Source organism: Syngnathus leptorhynchus, chromosome 2 (assembly GCF_054491065.1).
Source record: "Syngnathus leptorhynchus isolate UIUO chromosome 2, UIUO_Slep, whole genome shotgun sequence".
NCBI lineage: Eukaryota > Metazoa > Chordata > Actinopteri > Syngnathiformes > Syngnathidae > Syngnathus > Syngnathus leptorhynchus.
Genome location: NC_141196.1, coordinates 10,743,940 through 10,766,792, shown reverse-complemented (window position 1 = coordinate 10,766,792; position 22,853 = coordinate 10,743,940). Strand labels below are relative to the sequence as shown.

Below are 22,853 nucleotides of genomic sequence, written 5' to 3'. Positions count from 1 at the left end.
ACTTATTAACATTTACTTGGCAATTCTTGAAAATAACAAGTTGATACTTTTTTATCATCAACTTATCCTTGAGATACATTGGTGAAATTAAAATGATCAAAATCCACATACAAATTTGGCAGAGTGTTTTGCGTTTTTCCAAAACGTCATTTGTAACCACCTACCCACCTACTTTCAGACAACGATCAACATTTTTGCGCACTTTTTGACTTGTTACACATGAAACCATTAACTGAATTAGAATTTCTAATACTTTTCTGTTCTGGAATAAGGGGATAGAAACTTTTGTTTTGAAACTATTGTTTGTGACAGGGACAGTCTTATCCTTAAAGGGGGATTAATTTTGACACTAAATATGAAAACTTGATGTGACATTGCGCGGTGATGGGACGTTTCACTTCAGCAATCTTCTGCAAAAGCTTGATGTTGGAAAATAGGCTCTGAACCTCTGTGTTTTGTATTCACAAGTTTTATCTATCTATGAGTCTTTCCTTGCTCTTATGATGTAGTATGTGCTCAGACATTTTGGGCCTTTCCACCAATTTGTTACCTTTGTCAGTAGCCGTTTGTTTTAGGGAAAACTCATTTCCATGCAACGGATAGATGGGACATCAGCCAACGAAAACCCATTCAATTTTGGTGCGCATCCAGAATGTTTTTGACTTGTTAACAGTGAGAGACGTGCCTTGTTTAAGCACTAAAAAAAGTAGCTTGGTGCCGATCCAAATTGGGATTGCTTGGCCTTGGCGGAGGTCTGCACTGTACTGATTGGCAGTCTCGAAGACCTCGTTAGCATTCGCAATGTCAAAAAGACCTTGTTCTACATCTGTCTCATCAGAAGGTTCGTGTCTCTCTTCTTCTAAGGTATCTTTGATAGGTTAAAACTTCTTGAAAGACTCCTGGAGATGACCAAAATGGTCGTTTCAATCCAAAATGGCAGATTGATGTAGAGAGTCGTCTAACGACGTTGCAAACTATGCTGCAGTATTAATTGACATTCAAATTTGGTTCTCACAAAATACATACATATATATATTTATTTGAAAGAGCCTCCGAAATGCCCAAATATATAGATTTAATGAACCTCGGAAATGCTCAAACTGAGCTTCAAACGGCTCTCGACGAGGACAAATGTTGTCCCCCATTTTTGGACCCGCCAATTCTGGCTGACAGAAGAAGCGAGGTGACACTTTTCTCCCAGTCCCCTCCCGCTTAGCTGTTTCCGTTGCCACGGCAACCGTTGTCTCCCGGAGGGTGTGCAAAGCAGTGACGGGAGGGGCCGGTTGCCAGGACGACCCCAGCTGAGAGGCAGAGTGACATCATTGCTCCTTGCAAAAATTATTTTATACCGAGCTTCTTTTTAGCACCTGATTTTTTTATGAACGTTTTTTTATTGTTGCCATGACAACCGTCTCCAGCCAAGAGACGTAATAGAGCCCACTCTGCTTTCTCCTTCTTCCGTATCGGCTCCTCTTTCCATCCCTTCTGTCTGGGGGCGTCCGTAAGGAAGGAGGCGCTTAAAATACTAACCCCAGCACCCCTCCTCCTTCTTCCCACTTCACCACAGCCGCCATCCCCTCCTCCACCCGTGACACATATGAACCCACCCACCCAACCATCCACCCCCCGTGCTGGCAAACAAACCGCTGGCTTTTTTTCCTTTTCCTTTTATAATGTTTTTTTATTTTAGAAGGATGCTCCATTCTCCCGTCGCCATGGAGGTGAGGCGGCAGAGGAAAAGCAGTGACTGAAAGACGTTTTTTTTTTTAACCTCAATGCTTCCCACTCATTATTTTTGGGAGGTATATTCTCCGGACTGGATTTTAACGTTGTCGATTTGGAGCGTCTAATCTAGTAATCTAGCGGATACTCCCTTCAGGGAAGGGGGGGGGGGGGGCAACAGGAGAGATGTTAAATGTTGGTACATTTTGAGCCCCGGAGAGGACTGTTATCACCATGAAACCGTTAGCAGCAGCGGCGGTAGACAGCAATGGAGTGCCGAGCCAGCAGGATAAAACGCCGGTGAGTAGCAGCGCGATGCCGACGTCCGGCCGCGTCCTTGACCCTCCCCTCGTTGGGGAACGAGGCCGGCGCAGCCTGGGATGTGTGTCAGTGTGTTGTAGTAGAAACGGACACCATGTGCTTTTCTGTTACGCGGCCACGCAAGTCATTCATAGCCGTTTTTAGGGAGGTGGCAGGAATCCAAGATCAAAATGCTGATATCATGCTCTTTTGGTGGTTGTACATTTTATCTGATTTTATCCAAGCAATGGTAGGCTAATTATTGCACTCAAAGGATCCCTGTTTACCCTTCTCTAGTGCAAAGATGGTAGGTAGCTAAGGTGTGAAAAAGCAGCAGGGAGAAAAAAAAAAGCAGAACCTTCAAAGACACCACCCCAAGTGACAAGGCGCTTCTCACTTCAAGGTACAAGCATGCCAGTTAAACCTATCGCAAAAAATTACAACCTACTTGTGACTGAGCACATTTCAGTCGAACTGACAGTGACTTAAATTGGGGAGCAACATAACCAAATTGATGGGACAATTTCATCTTTGAGCAACCTTTGGAAATGGACCTAATGAGCTTAAAATGGCAGATTCCAAAGAAAATAGCAGACTTTGTGACTTTCCGTGGTTCCGCTCATAATAGACATGCCTACCCAGCAGATTGTTGCAAAGTGTCTGCAGGAGGCTGAATTGTCAAAGAAACTGCTTCATTATAGTCTTGTTTTTGATGGTGAGGCATCAAACTTTGACATCATGCTCCACCCATATGCAATGGTAAAAAATTTGAATAATTTCTAATTACTACTTCATTTGGCTCAAATTCGGTAGCAAGGGCACTAAATCTCTTAACTGTCTAACTTGAAGTACTTGTGATAGTCATGTATACCAAATCTCATGTTGCTAAGTGAAATTAGCTCCTGGGGCACAATTTTAAAGCTATCATGCTAGAAGCCTGGCTTAGCCCACTATGTATGTCAGTGTTGTAGTAGAAACGTACACCATGTGCTTTTCTGTTCTGCACACGTACATCATCTGCTTTTTAAGAAAAGTGCAGGCACTGGACTGTTGCCATGGTAGTGTAAGCGTGACGTACATTTTGACATGTCGTAATTATAGCTACACTAACGTATTTTTTTTACTTCAACGTAACACATTGTATATTTATTACTACCAATGGTGTCGAAAAGCAAAACTGTTAAAGGTGATATAGTTAGAGTATAGAGATAGAGGTTTTGCGCCAGTGTTCCGAATGTGAGTCAAATGGTTGAAGTAAAAGGCTTTGATATCACTTTCTAACCCTTGTAAGGATTTATAATGACGGCCGTTTCCTTCCCATCAGGGTCATAGAGTCTGTGGTGTCGCTATCCCTGGTGCTGAAACGTATCTGGTCCCAGGCTCTGAGACCACTTGAAGGCATTGATCTCTTGTCGTTTGTCAACACCAACAACTGTGTTCGTCACACCCAACCGCCCACGCAGGCCATAAGTCGTCCCCCGTCCCCCCCCCCCCCCCTGTATATTGTCATGTTCACAAGTGACATTCACAAGTGACAACAAATCACTGTAATGGTGGCAAATGCATCATCGTCCCTGCAGTTTGTGTGTTTCAGAGGCTTGATGGGGCCACAAAAGCGTCTTGTATGTACGTACATATTCTGGTTTTAATCAACCACCGTCGATTTTACACCGTGTTGATAAACGGTGGTTCGCTGAACCCTGTGCATTTCATTTTTTACTAGCTGGTGGAGTAGCGTTATGAATTGGTTGATAGTTACTATTTAGGGTGATGGTTAGGCAGCCTAGCCAAAAACATGTTACGGTTTTGGAGCTTATGGGTAGTGTTAGGGGTTATTAGTAGCATCGTGTTGGGTCTAATGTTTGATTCAGGGCTTGATTTAAAGGTTAGCCTTAATGGGTGGATTTTAGGGGGTTCTTGTTTTTTTACTAGGCATTGGGTACGCACTGATGCTGTGTTGACAACTTCAAATCCTAACAAACAGTCCACAAGACAAAACTTGGTGTCATTTTCCCTTGTTAAACTGGACCCTTGACTGCTGACTCAACACTTTCCAGGGAACTGTAAAAATGAGCGCTGCCGTAACATTTATCTTGGTGTAAAAACAATATTGGGCACATAATGCACAGTGGCTGCACATGGCTTATTCTCTGCCGCTCTTGTTTGCAAGGGGAGCCCGCTTATCAGCTGTCACACTCCCTTCATTTGATTGTTTCCCTGTGTCGTTAGCATATTTATTGTGGCTTGTGTAAATATACGCTCAACCCGGCAGGAAAGGTGTTGGGCCGAGGGGTAAACAGCGGCCGGCACCGAAGCTTTCTTACTGTAACCGTGACAACGTGGAGGAGAGAACCTAGATTTAACACAGTTTTCAAAACAGAATCAGTAAAGGCTAATTTCCTAAATTGATCATACATACGCTTCATTAACGCAGTAAGGTTTTTGACGATATGTCAAAAAGATGTCAATTCGGTCAAATTGTTATGCAAGTGACGGTTTGGACGGTGGCAGCTCCGTGTTATTGGGTTGGGAACTACCTTCAATGATTTGATGATAGATTTGCCTTCAACCAACAAGATCCCAACAGAGTTGCCCCCCTCTACCCCTAACGGTAAAAGTGGTCACTAAAGGCATCATGTTTAGTCATGCGAACTTCAACACAAAGCAGTTTATGTAAATGTGGTACAACTGACACATAAGGTCAATTTGGCTACCTGCTGACCATTACACAGAGGGCAAAAACCCTGTTAGCATATAGGGCCAATTTAATCAGACATACTGCCAAAAGAGGCGTTAATCTCTTGATCCCTAAGGCTGAAGACAGCCGACCGCACGGTCAAGAAAACTCTGCCAGACTCTGACGTCCTTCAACATTTTTTCATTCAGCCACTCATTTCCTTTCCTCGAGTCCTTCAAAGACAAAGTTGTCGTTGAGATTTTATCAAATGTGCACCACATATACGACACAGATGGCAACATTAAATTGTGAACCATTTTTAGTTTTCGTCCTTGAGTGTGAGCTGAGTCTGCTGGGCAAATTTGATCACTTGCCTTAAAACACAAAACTAGTAAGTCCAGAGTCAGTTTGACTTACAACTTGGAACTTTGTAAGTACGTCAAGTAGACTCAACCCACCCCAAAACATTCTACTTCATTGCTGCCACATTTGAACAAGATAATTCTACTCTAATGGGCAACGTTAAAGTGTAAAATGTTGTAGTATTTGTCTGCCAGTATTACTTGGCGGCATAATTTGATGACGGAAAAAAGAAACAGCTAACCGGGGCTAGCTTGGAGTGGGTCAGGTTTTAGGTTATGGTTTAGTATTAGGGTTAAATTCTTGAGATGTGATAATTGATTGGAGGCTAGACTTTAGGTTGAGTTGTTTGGGTTTTGGGGTTGGTTTAGGGCATTTTTGATGCATTTGGTTAACTTCTAGTGGTCTTTTAACAATAAACTTGTCCTTTAGTTTTTTTCTGATTGGTACCAGTTTTGAGACCAGTATCAGAGCCAAGTGATTCCCAACTATCGTTATGGACCACGAAGGATTATGCGGTGTATTTAATTTCAAAATCTATTTTCTACTAATAACATCAAATTGTTCAATTGCACAGAACTATAGAAAGAGTCAAAAACATTAAAATTATTGTACACAGTAAGATTAAAATGACAAATTTCTGAAAAAAAAATTAGAATTGTTTTAGTATGTATACTTTTCGGGATATTTTTGTGGCATTGTGCCGTGAGGGTTGTACATAAAACGTGCCATTGGTAGGAAATACTGTCAAGTCCATTTTTATTTATATAGACCTTAATCACAAACACACCTCAAAGGGCTTCACATGGCTACAATTGACAATTTTTCTCGACGTCCCCTGTTCTTGACAGAGAGAGGAACAACACAAAATTGTGAAACATTCTAATTTCCGTCATTGCGTAATGGCAACGTTTAATGATTCACCATAAATCCCCCCCACCCTTCTATTTGCAGCTTTAATTTGACAATCAAGCTATAAAATCTAATATTGTGTGCTCTCCCGCCTGGTGGAAATGGGTCTTGCCTCGCCCTGCCCTCACACTTCACTGGATGCTCACTTTAGCCTCTCGTGGCCGTAATGGACATCTCGCAGTGATTCTCCGGTACCATAGCTGGGTGCTAAATAGATTGAAAGGCAGCCCCCGCGCTTCCCATCCCACTGATCTAGGTCATTAGGTCTGCAGTGTAATTTAAGGAGCACCACATCTGCTCACATGTAGGCCGCGGCTAGCTAGTGAGTGAGCTCTGTTGCTCCAGCAGTAGCAGTGAGCCTGGCTTAAGTCAACTTTCTCCCGAGCCACCCCGTAACAGCTGATTGGACACATGCTTTTCCATTTGCCAGACAAACTCCGGGACCGCATCTCACCCTTCGTAACGGTAGGATCAATCAAGGCGATTGTTTCTGTTGCGTGTTGTCCGAGCAAGGCGGTCAATGGAGCACATGCTTACGGAGCTATCATTCGCCGGCTTATTGACCCACAGACAGATGACCTAAATGAACGGAGAGAAAGGATTTAATGTTTTATTATCCTCTTTACCAATGGGGGAGGGTCTCGTGGTTGGCGGACGCTTTCACTGTGATTGTGGAAATCACGCAGGGGGGGGATTGTAATTATCGGGTCAGTCGGGAAAACTCTTATTGACCGGCTCCTTGCGACCAGTCTTTCCTACTAGTTAAGATGTCTACTTCCTGTGTGATATCAGCTGTCAATGGCCACAAAAAAAAAACAAATGCTACTCACTACAGAGTTAACACGGAGATAATTGTGTAAAAATGCACAAAAGTAGAGATACTGATTCAACTGTAGCTAAGTTAGTTTAAAAAAAACTCACTGAAATGCACCGATGAAATATGAAAATGAATAGTGAATTTTATACAGTAACTGCTTTGATGACTAAGCACAATACCGTATTTTCCGGACTATAAGGCACACCTTCAATGAATGGCCCATTTCAAAACGTTGTACATTAATGCATCATGTCAGATTTTTAATCCAAATCAAATCATTCTCCATTTTATCTTTTTTATTTCAACTTCAGATGCAACAAATTACTTTATAATCACAAAATAATGATTCATAGTCTTTTTGATTCATGATTCATAGTCTTCAGCGGGCCACTTAAGATTGATTTCATGACACAATGCTTCGGGCCAGTTTAAATTTAGGAATTTGGTCCATATATAAGGTGCACTATCAGCTTTTGAGAAAATTTTAGGTTTTTAGGTGCGCCTTATAGTCCGAAAAATACGGTAACTTCTCTGCCCCAAAATAGCTTTCATCTTACTAATTTGCATAGTGCTCATATAACCCACATAACCACAATTCATGTCAGACACTGAATGCTATTCAACTAGCTCGCATTGGAATGAACTTTTATGGTATCAGAATGTGTTCAAATAGCTTTGCTAAAGTATGAATTGATGAGGTTTAATGCTTAAACATCATTAAGTTGTGGTTCGCACACTTTTTAATGTGAAGTATTGCACTGTGAGAGTTTATTCCACTTTGATCAGGTTACAATGTTTTTCAATTTTAAATTTAGGCAACACAAACTCAGTATGACTTTTAAAGCTTCAACCATTTAGTGCACTCTTTGTTTATTGCGACTTATTGTACTGTATTGCAGTAATGTGTTCAATTTAGTTTAGATTAAAAAAAGCCAGTGGTAATTTTAAACGCTGGGTAGTGGGGGAAAAAAAAACTCTACATTATTTCATCTGTTTAGAATTACTCAAGTTAAAAAGCAAAACAGTTCTGCTTATCTTACTGCTATACAGTACATGCGAATCACGTGATCGAACAGTTGAAAAGTGGTTCACCGGGTCAATGCGTATGAATATTTCACACCGCCTGCTGTTCTATTTACCGAATTTATCGAGATGATCCCCAGTAGGCAGGCCTGCTGTGCGTCTGGCGATGTGGTGCACCATCAATATTACATCTGTGCGCCAACCGCCATTCCAAATGTGGCGTGCCAGGAAATGGGCCAATTTCTAAATGTCCCCAGAGTAAATATGCTGAATCTCACATATAATCTAGATATAGAGGGTAAAAAATTAGTAAAGTGGCTTTGTCTTCTGGAGAAAAAACGAAATCTGAAAAATGTGTCAAAACTTGAGACTTTAGTCCTGTCATTTCCTCACACATGGGCACTGTCCCGTTTTTTATTACAGGAAAAAATGAGAGCGCTATCAAGTCATCTCCCGTGCACTGGAGGTTGGATGTGATTGCTCGGTGTCAAAAATTTGCCATGTTGTTTAATTATCTGGCCGGCTGCACTCGCCAAATTGGTGGACCGGAGCGATTCGTCCTTGGTCAAAAACTTTCCTCAAGCCATTGTCTTCCTCGTCTGCTTCACTACACCCGGACCGCCGTCGACCGAGCGTGCCGTTATTATTGTTTTTTTTTGCGCCCCAGACACTTTTGTGCTAGTGCGAGAAATGTTCGTTACATGGGATAAACTACCTGATAATGTCATCCCCAAGAAAGTAAAAACAAATGACAATATAAAAAAAACACATTGGCGCACTAAAGCCCCTTTAACGCTAACTGTAAATCATTTTTTTCCCCTGCGTCACGGCTCATACACAGATAGAAGGGGGCCGTTGTAACGTGTGCAACGATAATAGAATACATTATAAAGCCATTGTTTTTTTACAAGAAAAAGTACAATTTGCTCTTAGATTTTGTAGAGGTCTCAATCTAGATACTATAACTACTAACTATAATAATAATTCAGTTTGGATCCATCTTCCAAGTTTTGATGTTGAAATGGCATGGATTACAGTTGAAATAATGTAATATGCATTGCTGCCCTCTAAAGGACCGGAGTGGAATGGCGTTGATGCCCATTGTCGATTACATGCGTCTTCAGTTTGCTTTTGCGGCTTGTCTTAAATGTATATATTTACACGTTCTATTTTCACGATCATCTGACGTAATTTAGAGACAGGTGCTTTTCAGTAATCTAAAGGCTGCTACAATTACTCAGATAGATGAAAAAGGGTCAAACAAACCAACTATACAGTCATGTGCTGACGCTTACATCACTCGCTAGTTCAGAATCCACCTTTTCAAAGCCTTAGTCACGACACTCGAGTAGAATGTGAGACCTCAAGTGGAGAAAAATAATATCTGCAGCCCACAAGTACTTGGTATTGTGGTTAATTATGACAAATACATTTTTTCCCAATAATTCATAATTCTAAAAATATTCAATAGCCACAGCCGTGATCATGGAGGTAACAAAAGGCATGTGATGGATTTAATGCCTGGGTTGCATTGGATTGCTTTATTTTCTTGGCCTAGAAGTGTTTTTTGTAGAAATAATTGACTCATCTGATTCTAACTTTGCTATCACAGTAGCGTACGTTAGTGATTGAAGACGTGGCAGGCCGACATGCTTCCAATCGTTCGCATGACATCCTTTTCATTCATTTTCATCCTTTTTACTGTATGAATTCTTCCAGTGAGTGTTTGTCTCCGTTAGAGCCACGTTCATTACGCACGGTCTCCCAGTGCGTCCCTCGCTGTAGGCCCTGCGTCGCCATACTGACGTGTGTCGTGTGTGTGTGTGCAGTTACCCGCAGACTTCAGCCGACTTCATCTGGCCGACGGCTTGCACCCACAGGTGACGCACGTGTCCTCCAGCCACTCAGGATGTAGTATCACCAGCGACTCGGGAAGCAGCAGCCTGTCTGATATCTATCAGGTGAGGCACGGGGGAAAACGGGGCCGCCCCGCCGCCAAAAAGCCCTCCATCAGACGGCTGGGCGGGCGGGCGGGCGGTCCCGACTGCCGCGTTCCTTTGCGTTGGTCAGTTCTTTTCTGATAGCTAGGTGTGAAGGTAAGTAGAGTGAACCCACGCGTTTTTGCGCTTTGCTATGAATGACTTCACCGGTTTTGCGTCCACTTGGATTTTTGCTTAGCTTGTTCTCTGCAAGCTGGTTATAAAGCCAAGGCTAAGAGGAAGGTCGTAATTGGAAGTTCTGCCGCTTGACAGAGAGATCTTTGAATGTCGGGGAGGAGTTAAGTTTAGCCCGAGTTGTTGTGGGAAACTATGGAGAATTTTAGTACCTCCATATAGTGCAAAGGACGATATGTTGTGGTTTGTTTAAACGTCATGCTTGTCTTTGTCTTTGTGTATTTTCCTGGTTGGTGTTTTTGTAAAGTTTACAGAGGATAAAGCATTGGGGCGGGAAAAGCGACAAATAGTTTTACTTTTGCGTAAATTCAATTCAAATATGGCGGTTGGAAACAGCATGACAATTAAAGAAAAAAACATCAACTGTATCTCTAAATGCTGATATTTGATATGTTCATGATTACAAAGCTTTTCTATTTATGGATACTTTCTCCACGTTTTTTAAATGTGAGAACTTTTAAAGGTTTGACTGATGCAGCATTTGAAATTGATGGATTAATGAAGGGTATTTTTAATAAAAGAACTCAAAGTAGCATCGTCATCCCCGCCGGCATAAATAAAACGGCTTAAGTGAGCGCAGAAATCTTGCGCCAACTAATCCTCTTAATTCCTACGCATCTTAACACCGCCGCATTCTTTGTGAGTTCCATTTCACAGTCCACACACACACACACACACCATCACTCGACATCAACCTTGTGCGTGTGCTTGTGTTATGACAGGCCAGTGTGTGACAGTGATTTTAAGGCCATCTGGCAATTGCGCACACAGTCAGTTTACGGTTCCTGACGCTGCTTTTAAACTCAACCATTATTATTATTATTATTTTTACATTTTTGAATATTACCACTATTATTTTTTTGTGTATATTTTGCCTTTTATGTACAGTAATTTAAAAAGTGTTTGTGTATCGTTCATATACCTCTATATTTTCTCTTCATATTTTATTTTAAATTTGTCATTTTTTGTAGATTTTTTGTCATTAACGTCATATTTTTATCTTAATATTTAATGTTAGCTTTTCTGCATTTAATACCATATTATCTTCGGGAACCTCACCGTATTAGCATTACATTCAATATTTTTCTGATACCGTATTTGTGTCTTTTATTTGTTGCATGTAAGGCGGATTGTCTATCAAGATCAAACATTGGGTTTGAGAATGACAGCTTACAAATGACTGTTAGTTAAAGAAAAAGATTGACAAGTAACATGTAATTGCTGCGCTATAATCACCCCCTGACCCCACAGCCGGTTTATTTTTAAGAGCCCACAGTAGGGGGGGCTCCATTGCACATTTCCGCAACAAACGGGATTATATGACACCTTGTTCAAAGAATGGAAGACTACGTTTACCCTTACCAGCCAGTCCACGACAACAGTCCCATTTCACCAAGCTCGTTGGCTGATAGGTCTACACACCCAGGAAGTTTATTTGAACATCTGAGCTGTATTTGGGTTTAAGCGGGCACTTTAAATGGTTTGCGCTCGCTCCCATTTAACATTTTATTGATTTATTCTAAACACGGACACATGCCCAGTGATAAGCGGGTGGGCACTCTTTTCCAACCACTTATCTATCTCAGTCCCATCAAATATTTCATTTTTTTATTGAGTTGTACAGGTTTGTAGGGCAGTTAATCGAAAACTTATCATGGTTTCTTACAATGATTATAATGGTATAATCAAAGAAAAAATGAATGTGCCAAACAACGCTCTGCGTTAGCAAGTTCCTGCATTGTAAAAGTACCCTGAATGCATCTGTTCTGCTTGCAGCAACCATGTGACATGTTATTCTCCTCTCCCTGAGCATGCCATAAGATGTTTTATGACACCCCAGTGGGAGTTTACTGAAATAAGCTTCGTTTTGGAAAGATTGCCAGCTTAACTGTGAATTGATGAGCTAGCAAGAGCGAGCATTAGAACTCATGAGAGGCATTTATTGTCCAAAAATGTATATTGGCATGCAAATACCGTAGAATCCTACACACAAGCATGTAGCAGACATATTTACTTCCTAATCAATTTAATAACAATATTAATAAAGTTCAGTCACAACTACTACTCTCGTCTTCAAAGCATGCACCACATTAGCCCTAAGGCCAAAGTGCACACAACAGGAAGTTATTGTTTTTTGTTTTTTTCATCGCTAGTATTTTAAGAATTTATTTACCTGCTCCAATAATCCAGTTCATTAATTCAGATTTCAAAATCAATCCAAATAACCTATAATCACCCAGCTAGGTCACATTAATGCAGTAAAAAATATTCATCTCGGTCCCTTTTTTAATACACAACCTGGTATTTGAATATGAATGTGTCGACATTTTATATCCACTGTATGTCAAATTCAACATGGAAAACTCAACAAAAATAGTGAAAAAACAAACAAATATTCATATAGTGTTCGAAATCCCAATATTCTAAGTACTGTTCTTTAGTTTAGGGGTTTTTAAAATTCACCACTTGTATTATTGTTTGACCGCAGTCTCCCCTCAGATAAAAACATAACTCGTTTCGAATGATCCATTGGATACAGTGTGGTTTTTAATAGTTACTCTTGAGTGCCCAGAAAACAATCTGTTTCTTACCTCGTCGGAAAGTGCTGACTTTGGAGATATTTTTGAATGGGACGCTCCAAAAAGCTTGATTACTGATGAGAAGCGTTCTTACAGTCGCTGTCAACAACACGACACGGATGTGTGTATTTTGTGCGTTCGTGCTTGCGTGTGCCTGAATAAATGATGACACTGGTCCTTCACGCAGCCGTTGAAAGCATTGATCCAAGAATAGCCCTGATGAAATATTAACGCCCAACTTTAAATGGCGGCTGCACATTGGTATAGATTTAGGATGACAAAAGGCGGGGCCCGCAACACATGGATAGGCACCCTTTGTTTAAAGGTGACTCGACATTTACGCTATGATTTGTCCAGATTATAGTTTGTGCCAAATGTTTTTTTGTTTGGGGTCTTTATCTCCTATTATCATATTTTACATCATGTCATTTTTTTAATATAATACTTATTTATGTTGTATTTCTCGAATATCTAATCTTAACATTAAGTATTGTTACTATTTGGTTTGCTACTATTTTTGTTGAATATTTGAGCAGTTTTGTATTGTGATAATTGGATGTTTTTCCGAATTTCAACCCATTTTTCCCCTATAATTTATTTTTCAAATATGTTTGTATTTTTTTTTCAATATTAAATGTAATATTTTGAGCATCATCACACCTAATATTTATACTTGTGTTTTTCCTTTGCATATGGAAATCACTGTCATATATTTCCTCTCGCGATAATGGTGACATCACTGACTATCATAACTGTTTATCTTGCATTAATGGTGATTAAAACAAAAACAAAAAAATTGAAACTTCTCATACGGGCTGGCCCCACCCACTGATGGGTCCACGCCCAAACGTCCTCGACGACCTGGTGTTGATGAATCATTCATGAGCTTCTCTGATCTTGTCTCGCATTTGAAGATGACACGAGAAGACGAGGGCTCTTGGCTACTCCTTACCTTTAAAAGTGTGAATTGTGACCACAATGCGTCTAGCACTGGAATTTTGCGGGAATTTTGCCAAGATTGCATTTTTTCCCATGGCCAATGAGGTGAGCTTGCAGAATATGCTAAGACAGCCATCTTCCTTCACTACAGTATTTTGTTTACTTGATAGCACCAAAGCTGAACTAATTGCATCACGGCATTCAAAGAACGCGACGTTGCCGGGAGGCTCGGCGCTGACTCGGGGGCTTGGGAAGCGCTTGGGAGTTAATGAGCTTGTCTCTATGCGCGGCAGCGGCAGCCTGTTTGTCATGCAGCGCTAGAGCCGGCGTGTGGTTGTGTGCTGAGAAAGTGGTCGAAATGGGACACGTTTTTGCAACGCACTTTTGCGTAGACTTGGAGTTGTTGCTTTACTGGAAGCTGGAGCATATTTGAAGTTAATATTTTTGGGGGTTTTTCAGAAATATTGAATGTTGTACTTTTTTTTTTTTTCATTAATTTTGGAAATATTTGTCAGTCAAATTGGACATGTTTTTAATATTACAGAATGTATTTCATTTATATAATTTATTCCAAATTTGTTTTTGTTTTACTTTATTGACAATTGCTACTACTATATTTCTTGTATCTAAATTTGGTTATTTTATTTTTCTAAATTATTTTCATGTAGTGTTGCTAAATATGGTTTTGTCTTTAGTCTTAGTCAATTGTCTTTTTAAATAGTTGTTTATTTTTGCTCCATTTATTTTTGTACTTTAATCTATTTTCCATTTTTTGTGATATTTGAATATATTGTATCTATTTATTTTTAGTCCCATTTTCTCAGAACATTTGGTTTTCCTTTACAACTTGAGACATAACGCTCTGTAACCCAGTTTTGCATGAGCTTGTAATTGCTGTTTGGTTGGAATCTGTAGATTCGTATTGTTGATTTTTTTGATTGATTGGGTGAGCTGAGTAGTGATGGCAGGATAGCGCTTTACTATTGGTCAGGACTTCAACCACACGTCCAAAATCCCAGGCAACTTTTAAAACCATGACGGTTTCTTCTCCCCCTTCTAGGCCACCGAGAACGAATCGGGTGACATGGACCTGAGCGGCCTGCCTGAGACTGCCGTCGACTCTGAGGAGGACGACGATGAGGAAGACATTGAGCGAGCGTCAGACCCTCTCATGAGCCGGGACATTGTCCGAGACTGCCTGGAGAAGGACCCCATGGACAGGACGGATGACGACATAGGTGAGACGGCGCTTGATGTTGTTTGTGCCACAAATTAAGACTTAAACGTGGTCAGTGTCATACACGGAAAAAGAAAATCCAAGAAACCAAAGACTTAAGTCGTATGGCTGTATAGCTTCATATATTTCAAAGCAGTACTGTACAGGACTTTACCTATTCCTACACAGAACACATTTGGTAGGGAGCAGAAAAAATGAAGGATTCAATTGTAGGGTTATTTACGAGGATATTTTTTTACAATTGATTTTGTACTTGTACTGATTTTGCACTTACCTAAAAAGATGGCAAACTGTTGATGGACTTTTCTGAATATAGAGAAGAACTATTGCTGTCACACCTTCCATAAATGCCTCTTTCCCCGTAGTTTTTGCAAAGCTTCACCGAAGTTTTGGTGTATCATACCATCACGAACCTTTGGTGTATCGTACCATCAAAGCTGTGGGTTAGCCACGTTTGAAGAGGCTTAATGTTGACAAGAGGAGGAGGAGGATGCGTCGGCTGTAGTGCGAGGAAGAGCGAGTGCCCTCTTTGTCGTCCTCCTCCATCTCTACAGTTAATCTCCCCCGCAGCAGCTAGCCCACCAGCCCTCCCTCTCCTCCTCCATGCCAGCCAGCAGGCTTTTTCTAGGTCACTCCTGGCACATCCTGCAGCCTCGCCTCGCCCAGTGCATCAAACATTCAAACGTTTGCCTCTGCAGACGCGAGACCTGCTTCTTGTTGCTGTGACGACCGCAGGTCACCGCAAACACCCTCACGCATGGAGCAAATATTTGCAATTTTGAATTTGGGTTTAAATATTTTGAGGATTTTGAGGAACCTTTTCTTAAGCTGCCTCCCCCCCCCCATCCCCCCAAAGAGGACAACCCAAGAAAATATGACTTTTGTAGTTACTTTTTGTGTTTGTGGCCATAAAACACCCTAATAAGTTCCCTACTCTTTCTTAGTGAGTCCACGTTTTAAAACAAAAAAAATGGTCAGTGAATAGTACAATGCAGTGTTTTGAAATCTGCAGTGAGGTCACAGAGTGTAACGTGTCAGCACTTATTCTGCTCCCCACACAAGTCATCGATGGCATCGATGTTGGACCTGAGAGCCACGTTTGATGACAGAATGTCAAGCACTACGCTACATGTTCTCAAACTGAGCTGTAACTTGCAAAATAATTTGCAATCATCATCCGGCCCTCCCTGTGTGGAGTTTGCATGTTCTCCCCGTGTCCGCGTGGGTCTTCTCCGGGCACTCCGGTTTCCTCCCACATCCCAAAAACATGCTTGATAGGCCGATTGAGCACTCCAAATTGTCCCTAGGTGTGAGTGCGAGTGGGAATGGTTGTTCGTCTCTGTGTGCCCTGCGATTGGTTGGCAACCAGTTCAGGGTGTCCCCCGCCTACTGCCCGATGACGGCTGGGATAGGCTCCAGCACGCCCGCGACCCCCGTGGGGACTAAGCGGTTCAGAAAATGGATGGATGGATGATTTGTGTGTCACTCAAAAGTGCCTACATACCTGATATGATATAACTCCTCCCCACATTATTGTTTGGGCAAATTAAAATATCAGTTACCAAATTTAATGGAAAAGACATCATTGAACACTGTGCATGGTTATTTTACGCTTTGTTATTGTGCAGTTCCTTTCCATGTGTACTCCTCGGCCCCTAGGGCAAGTACATTAAATAATTGCAATAGATATCGTACTGTAAATACACAAAGACGGTCACAGCTGCCCAATAAGTTGCAGTAATCCTTTTTTGCAGAAGATGAAGAATATAGGCCTCTGAATAGTGTCTTATTGTGTGTTTATTTCTCCCTTGCATAAACGCTGATGATGTCACAACAGATGCAAGTTCCACTAGCTCATTTGCAGCATTGTGTGTTAGAATTAAGCTAAGGACACCTAGCAGAGTCTTTTGGGAGGAAAACAATTTTAAGAACTTTTGCAGTAAACATTGTTTTTTTTTCTACCCTTTCTCACAGAGCAATTACTGGAGTTCATGCATCAGCTGCCGGCCTTCGCCAACATGACCATGTCAGTGCGGCGTGAACTGTGCGCCGTCATGGTGTTTGCCGTGGTTGAGCGCGCCGGTACCATTGTTCTCAACGACGGCGAGGAGGTACGTTTATTTTGTTGGGAAAAAAACTTGAATGAATCTTCTCCCGTTTGGTGTATTTTCCGCTCTATTAAAGCTGAATGCAGAGCGTCTCGTCTTTCGTGGAGCTCCTCGGGCGGGTGAAGCGAGACGCTGCTTTCAATGGCCACAATTTTGCCCCGCAACTGAACTTAAGTCAGTGGGTTGACTGAACATGCTTTAACCACAAGAGCTAATAGAAATGAACCAAGGCAAATGTGATCAAGGCCTCGATAAATATACCGGCCGTTTTGACTTTTGTAAGTCGCATGTCACGCAAGTAAAAAAAATAGTGTTATTGTTTCAAGATCCACCAGCCTTTCTTTGTGGGAATGTTCAATATCATAAATATAATGAATTTATTCCCACATTATATTTTTGGGTCACAAATATTAATAAAGTATTGTTATACGATTATGACTTATTTTGTCCCTTTAAGATAATCATGTTATACTTCTAAAATGAATGCTTTTTTCTTCCAACAAAAAAGTTCTTTTAATACAATTCTAACTTAGATCTCAATAAGATTTTGACGTTATGCTTATAAGATTGAAAACAATTATACTTCCCAGAAAGGTAACAGTATGCATTATTCTTATAAACTTTTTCTCCCGAAACTCAGAAGTAATGATTTTGAGATATTGTTTTCTTGAAACAATTACAATGGTACTCCCGTAACATTTTTTTGCGTTAAATAAATAAATGAATATTTCCTCAAGTTGTACCAGTACTCTTGCAATTTCTTTTGCAAAAAAAAAAGCCACATTATGCTCCACCTTTTTCTAAAAAGTATCCAACCATCTTGCTGAAAACCATACATTATAAGATATTTTCCAGTCATTTGTGTCATTGTCAGTGTCAATCAGGAGCATTAAATGCACTACTTGATTTGTCATTATATTTATTTCACTGGCATAAATAGATGAACAAAGATATACTATGTATCTTAAGTAAGTCTTAATTTTCTGACCAGTTAAATTTAAATTTGTGCAGTTTGGAATCACTTGGCTGGAGTTTTCTCTGAATGGGTTAGTGTGTAGCATTAGCGACGCCTTTGTGACCAATCATGTGATGTGATGTTGCATCTCTAGCTCGACTCTTGGTCTGTGATTTTGAACGGCTCCGTGGAGGTGACATACCCCGAGGGGCGCACGGAGATCCTGTGCATGGGCAACAGTTTTGGGGTGTCGCCCACCATGGAGAAGGAGTACATGAAGGGGGCCATGAAGACCAAGGTGGACGACTGCCAGGTAGCGTCTCCTTCACATGCCACCAAACATGCACGTTCTACGGCTGTTAGGCTCCTTAATGGTGGAGGTCGTTTGCAGCTAATGTTCTCGCCCCGGCACCTCCTAACGACCCCCTGGGGGCCTCGCTGTTGACGACGCTCTCCAGGGAGTCGACTTAATGGCCATTTTCAGGCAGCGCTTTCACGCACGGTCGAGATGACCTCTTGTTTGAAAATGATGAATAGTGCAAAGGAAACACCTTTTCCAACAATGTTCAGCCTCGTCACGCGTTTAATATCACCATAGCAACAATGTCATTTTCAAGATGGTGACATTATCGGGGAAATAACGATGAGCTTAATCAAGGAAAAAAAGCGTACACACACTCAAATGTACTCCACGCAAATGTACATAAAAATGTACATAAAATCAGTAGTGCAAACCCGTGAACGGTAATGTCAAATCAGGCAGAACATAGTGTCGACTAAAGTTAGAAAATGTATAAAATTAGTCGTATTTTTGCAGCAAGATGAAACGTGAAGAAAATTTGACTTGTTGTTTTGGATGTCTTTCTTTGTAGTTTGTGTGCATAGCCCAGCAAGACTACTGCTGCATCCTGAACCAAGTGGAGAAGAACATGCAGAAGGTGGAAGAGGAAGGTGAGATCGTCATGGTCAAGGAGCACAGAGAACTGGACCGAACTGGCACCAGGAAAGGACACATAGTCATCAAGGTGACTGCATAGAAACATTGCCGTCATGATTTGCAGTGTTGATTTTCTTCGTTATAACACCGCCGCGCTTGCTCCACTCAGGGCACTCCGGAGCGTCTGACCATGCACCTGGTGGAGGAGCACTCGGTGGTTGATCCCACCTATATTGAGGACTTCCTGTTGACGTACAGGACATTCCTATCCAGCCCCATGGTGGTGGGCAAGAAGCTGCTGGAGTGGTTCCACGACCCCAGTCTCAGGGACAAGGTATAGAATCTCAAGATATTTCATTTTTCTTTATTTTTTCTTTAAAAGAAATTGCTGAAGACATTTTTTGGTTTCGTTTTTTTGTCCAGGTGACACGGGTGGTTTTGCTGTGGGTGAATAACCACTTCAACGATTTTGAGGGTGACGCCGCAATGACTCACTTCCTGGAGGAGTTTGAAAACAACCTTGAGAGAGAAGTACGTGTCTGAAAAGTGAAATAATGAAAAGTAAGACGTGTTCTCCTCACACACAGTATGTTGTTGCATGCATCTTTAGAAAATGTGCGGCCACCTGCGGCTGTTGAACATCGCGTGCGCTGCCAAAGCCAAACCTCGCCTGGTGACGCTGACGAAAGCGTCCAGGGAGGCCGACCTTGCCTTCAGCCTGCTGGGAGGACAAGACAAAGGCTTCAGGGTCTTCATTGACGCCGTGGAGGCCGGGAGCAAGGCGGCGGAGGCCGGGCTCAAACGAGGGGATCAGGTAAAGAGTCGCGCAAAAACCTGTTTTTTGCATATCTGGGTTAATATTAATATTAAATATTAACAAGTTTTTAAAATATTGCTTTCTTTAATTTCCTGTCTCGCACACCCCCATTTGTTCCACTCGCAAGGTCAAATTGTATATGATCATCCTCAAATTCTCCTATCCAGTATTTTGTTCTTTGCTGCTTGCCCGCCTCCCACACCCCCCCGCTCTAAAGGTAACAAGCTAAGCCACATATGAACATCCGGACCTTAATCTAAGGGACATTTAAAAAATGTGTTCTGGTTTGAAAGCATCACCCAAATTTGATCCTGATTCCACCTTTGGGGACCTTTCTTGATCAAACGTAGTGTGCTAACAAGCTTCTTTCGTGTCCCCCTTGGACCGCCGTCTAAGTAAAGGCCATCCTGCGCTCCTCTCAGGCCAGTAAAAACACAAACAACAGCAATTAGCCAACTAGACTACACAGCATCTGCTCCCTGCCCAAGGACGAGCACCCACAGGCGGATGACTAAACTTCACCTCTGACTAATAAGAACGTCGGGACCGACTCCCGGTGGATCGTGTTAGTTAGCTAGCGAGCAAAAATAGGAAAGCACGCGGAAAGAAGAGCTGCAGGGAATGTTTGGATCGGACGAGATTTAACGCGGATTCAGACACTCTCAAGATGGGTTTCCAGGATTAAGGAGACTTTAGCTGGAAAGCTCAGAACATCGGCAAGAGCGAAAGAGCTTGCGAAGTCCAGCTTTGAAGAGAAAGCCAGCAAAGTGCCTGCTGCCACCAGCTAGTTCAGCTTTTAAAAAAAATAAAACCAAATGTTGTGGTTCATCACAAAACTAACAAGTATATGCTGGCGTTAATATCCTTTAACATTTCCCTTTTCTCAAGTCGTAGACAACAATTTTCCGACACGTTTGCAATCTCAATGAAATGGCTACATTTGTGCATCTTTGATGGAAATTAGGTGGAGTCACTCACCTCTAGTCCAAACATTATATGCAGTGTGTGAGGCAGGCAACCCGACAAAGAGAAACATTACGCTTTAAAATCAAAGAACATCCAAGATTCATTGTCTTAACTTGAGCATTCCTGTGTCTTGTTTTCCTTGCCGTCAAGATCTTGGAGGTGAATGGGCAGAACTTTGAGAATGTCCAACTCAGCAAAGCCAATGAGATACTGAAGAACAACACGCACTTGTCCATAACTGTGAAAACCAACCTTTTAGGTAAAAAAAACAAAAAAAAACAAAACACATGCACATTCAAAATGCATTTAGCTTTTTCTGTTGGTGACTTTTGATTGCTGACATCTCAGGATGCTGTCAAATTTCCAGCCTGTAGTTTGTGTACAGGAGGAATATATATTTTCTTTGGACACATCTTTTGAGTATCGGCTTCTTGTGGAGGCTGGCGAAACCAGCCACTAAACTTGAGGCTAGGGAAAAAAAAAAAAGTAATGTTGACATAACTTAACCAAATCTATTGTCCCCAACCCTGTGCAGTGTTTAAAGAGCTGCTAACCAGACCCGAGCAGGAGCTTCACGGCGACGTGGATGGCGAAGACGAGCACGACCGAAAGAACGGCGCGCCGCACCTGCCCAAGATTGGCGACATAAAAAAAGCCAGCCGCTACTCAATCCCAGATCTGGCGGTTGATGTGGAGCAAGTGATAGGCCTGGAGAAGGCCAGCAAGAAGGTCAAAAGCAACTCGGTGGGCGGACGCAACAAGCTCAAGAAGATTTTTGACAAGACACTCACCAGCATCCTGCCTCCCAAACCTTACAAGTAAGTTGGGCGTGGTTTGTGTCTTTTCCTAGGTGGGTCCTAGGAAACCCTAACCCAACCCTAGCCCGAACCCTAACCCTAGCCCTAACCCTAGCCCCAGCCAAACAAAAGTCTACAATCACAGAAAGCCCAAAAGAAAAAAACACCCAGTCACTTTTGTATGTTTAACTTCTTATGTTTAACTAATTCATGCTGCAACTTTCTGTCTGTTTACCACAGCGAAGTTTGCGTGGGCCAGTCGCAGGACGACAGCATTGTGGGCATGAAGCAGTCCAAGCAGATCCCGCCGGCGCTCCCCGTCAGCGGCAACCTGTCGTCGTCCAACCCCGACCTGCTCCAGTCACACCACCGCATCCTGGATTTCAACAACCAACCCGGTGAGCCTTGTCATCGTCAATCCCGTTCCACTTTTAAAAACAGCTAATCTGTGCTAATATTTACCAACACGTTATTTGTGTTCTTCTAGTGCCGGTCAGCCTGAGTAAGTACTTTGTGTACCTGGTAATCCCTTTACCCTGGGCACAATTGCACCTTTGATGGCCATTGGCGGTTATTGCGAATTTACTTAGCGTAAAGCCTGTGCATTCACTGGGGCTAATCAAGCCAAGCTCCAGCCTTCTTCTCCCGTGGGTCTTTGTTTGTGTCTTTTAATCACACTAGTTAATGGAATCACATGGAATGCTGGGTTACTGGTGGAGAGAAAAAAATGTTCTTTGCTTGAACGGTCTTAATGAGAAGCATGAATCCAAATATACTGAGCGTTCATTCATCATGGGAGTTGCGTTCCAGATCAGCCTGCATTTGGTGAAAATATACAATGAAGAGAATTTGTTGATTTTCTGTTATTTGCACACGTTTTTTGGGTTACGTTTACATTGGGTCTTGTTTACTTTGCATTACACATTTATGCCATGAGCCTGTTCTTGTTTTGGTTTTTTGCTCCACAATAACATATTGCTAACATATATATTGTTGTACTTTGACTTTTGTCAACTTTGCTTTTGTTACATTAGAATTCAATTTCAACCACAGCACCTTTACATAGACAACCAGCCCAGATGAACAACAGTACAGTTTGCTGGTAACATCCATCCATGATTTTAGAACAATCGTTTTGACCAACTCTCTCTCTCTGCAGATATGTCTGACCAGGTGCTGCGGGTTTTTAAAGCGGACCAGCAGTCGCGTTACATCATGATTGGCAAGGACACCACAGCCAAGGAAGTGGTGGCCCAGGCCATCCGCGAGTTTGCGCTGACAGCCGCGCCCGAGGCCTATTCGCTGTGCGAGGTATCGGTCACACCCGAGGGAGTCATCAAGCAGAGGCGGTTGCCCGACCAGCTCTCGAAGCTAGCCGACAGGATACAGCTAAGCGGAAGGTAGACACTTGCGCATATACTGCATGTTGTAATTTGGTAGTTGGATAGCACACACGTTCCGATTCAAATAGAAAAAGGTTTGCATTTTCTTTGCCCCAAAAAGATTTTGATCAAAAAGACATGTATCTCATAT

General features: G+C 42.0%; 1 protein-coding gene across 7 annotated transcripts in view; it reads left to right on the top strand.

The window, feature by feature from the left end:
- rapgef2b (Rap guanine nucleotide exchange factor 2b) overlaps positions 1-22,853 on the top strand; it is a 68,090-nt gene that overhangs the window by 38,139 nt on the left and 7,098 nt on the right. For 5 of the 7 annotated variants that reach the window (XM_085904890.1, XM_085904887.1, XM_085904891.1 and 2 more), the window contains 13 exons: positions 9,641-9,772; positions 14,564-14,741; positions 16,715-16,851; positions 17,958-18,116; positions 18,676-18,828; positions 18,910-19,074; positions 19,164-19,271; positions 19,351-19,554; positions 20,674-20,782; positions 21,059-21,341; positions 21,561-21,718; positions 21,808-21,822; positions 22,480-22,720. In XM_085904890.1, the coding sequence (XP_085761016.1) occupies positions 9,641-9,772; positions 14,564-14,741; positions 16,715-16,851; positions 17,958-18,116; positions 18,676-18,828; positions 18,910-19,074; positions 19,164-19,271; positions 19,351-19,554; positions 20,674-20,782; positions 21,059-21,341; positions 21,561-21,718; positions 21,808-21,822; positions 22,480-22,720 (2,042 nt within the window). The remainder of the gene's footprint in view (positions 1-9,640; positions 9,773-14,563; positions 14,742-16,714; positions 16,852-17,957; positions 18,117-18,675; positions 18,829-18,909; positions 19,075-19,163; positions 19,272-19,350; positions 19,555-20,673; positions 20,783-21,058; positions 21,342-21,560; positions 21,719-21,807; positions 21,823-22,479; positions 22,721-22,853) is intronic. The other 2 variants (XM_085904892.1, XM_085904888.1) reach the window with 2 other exon arrangements.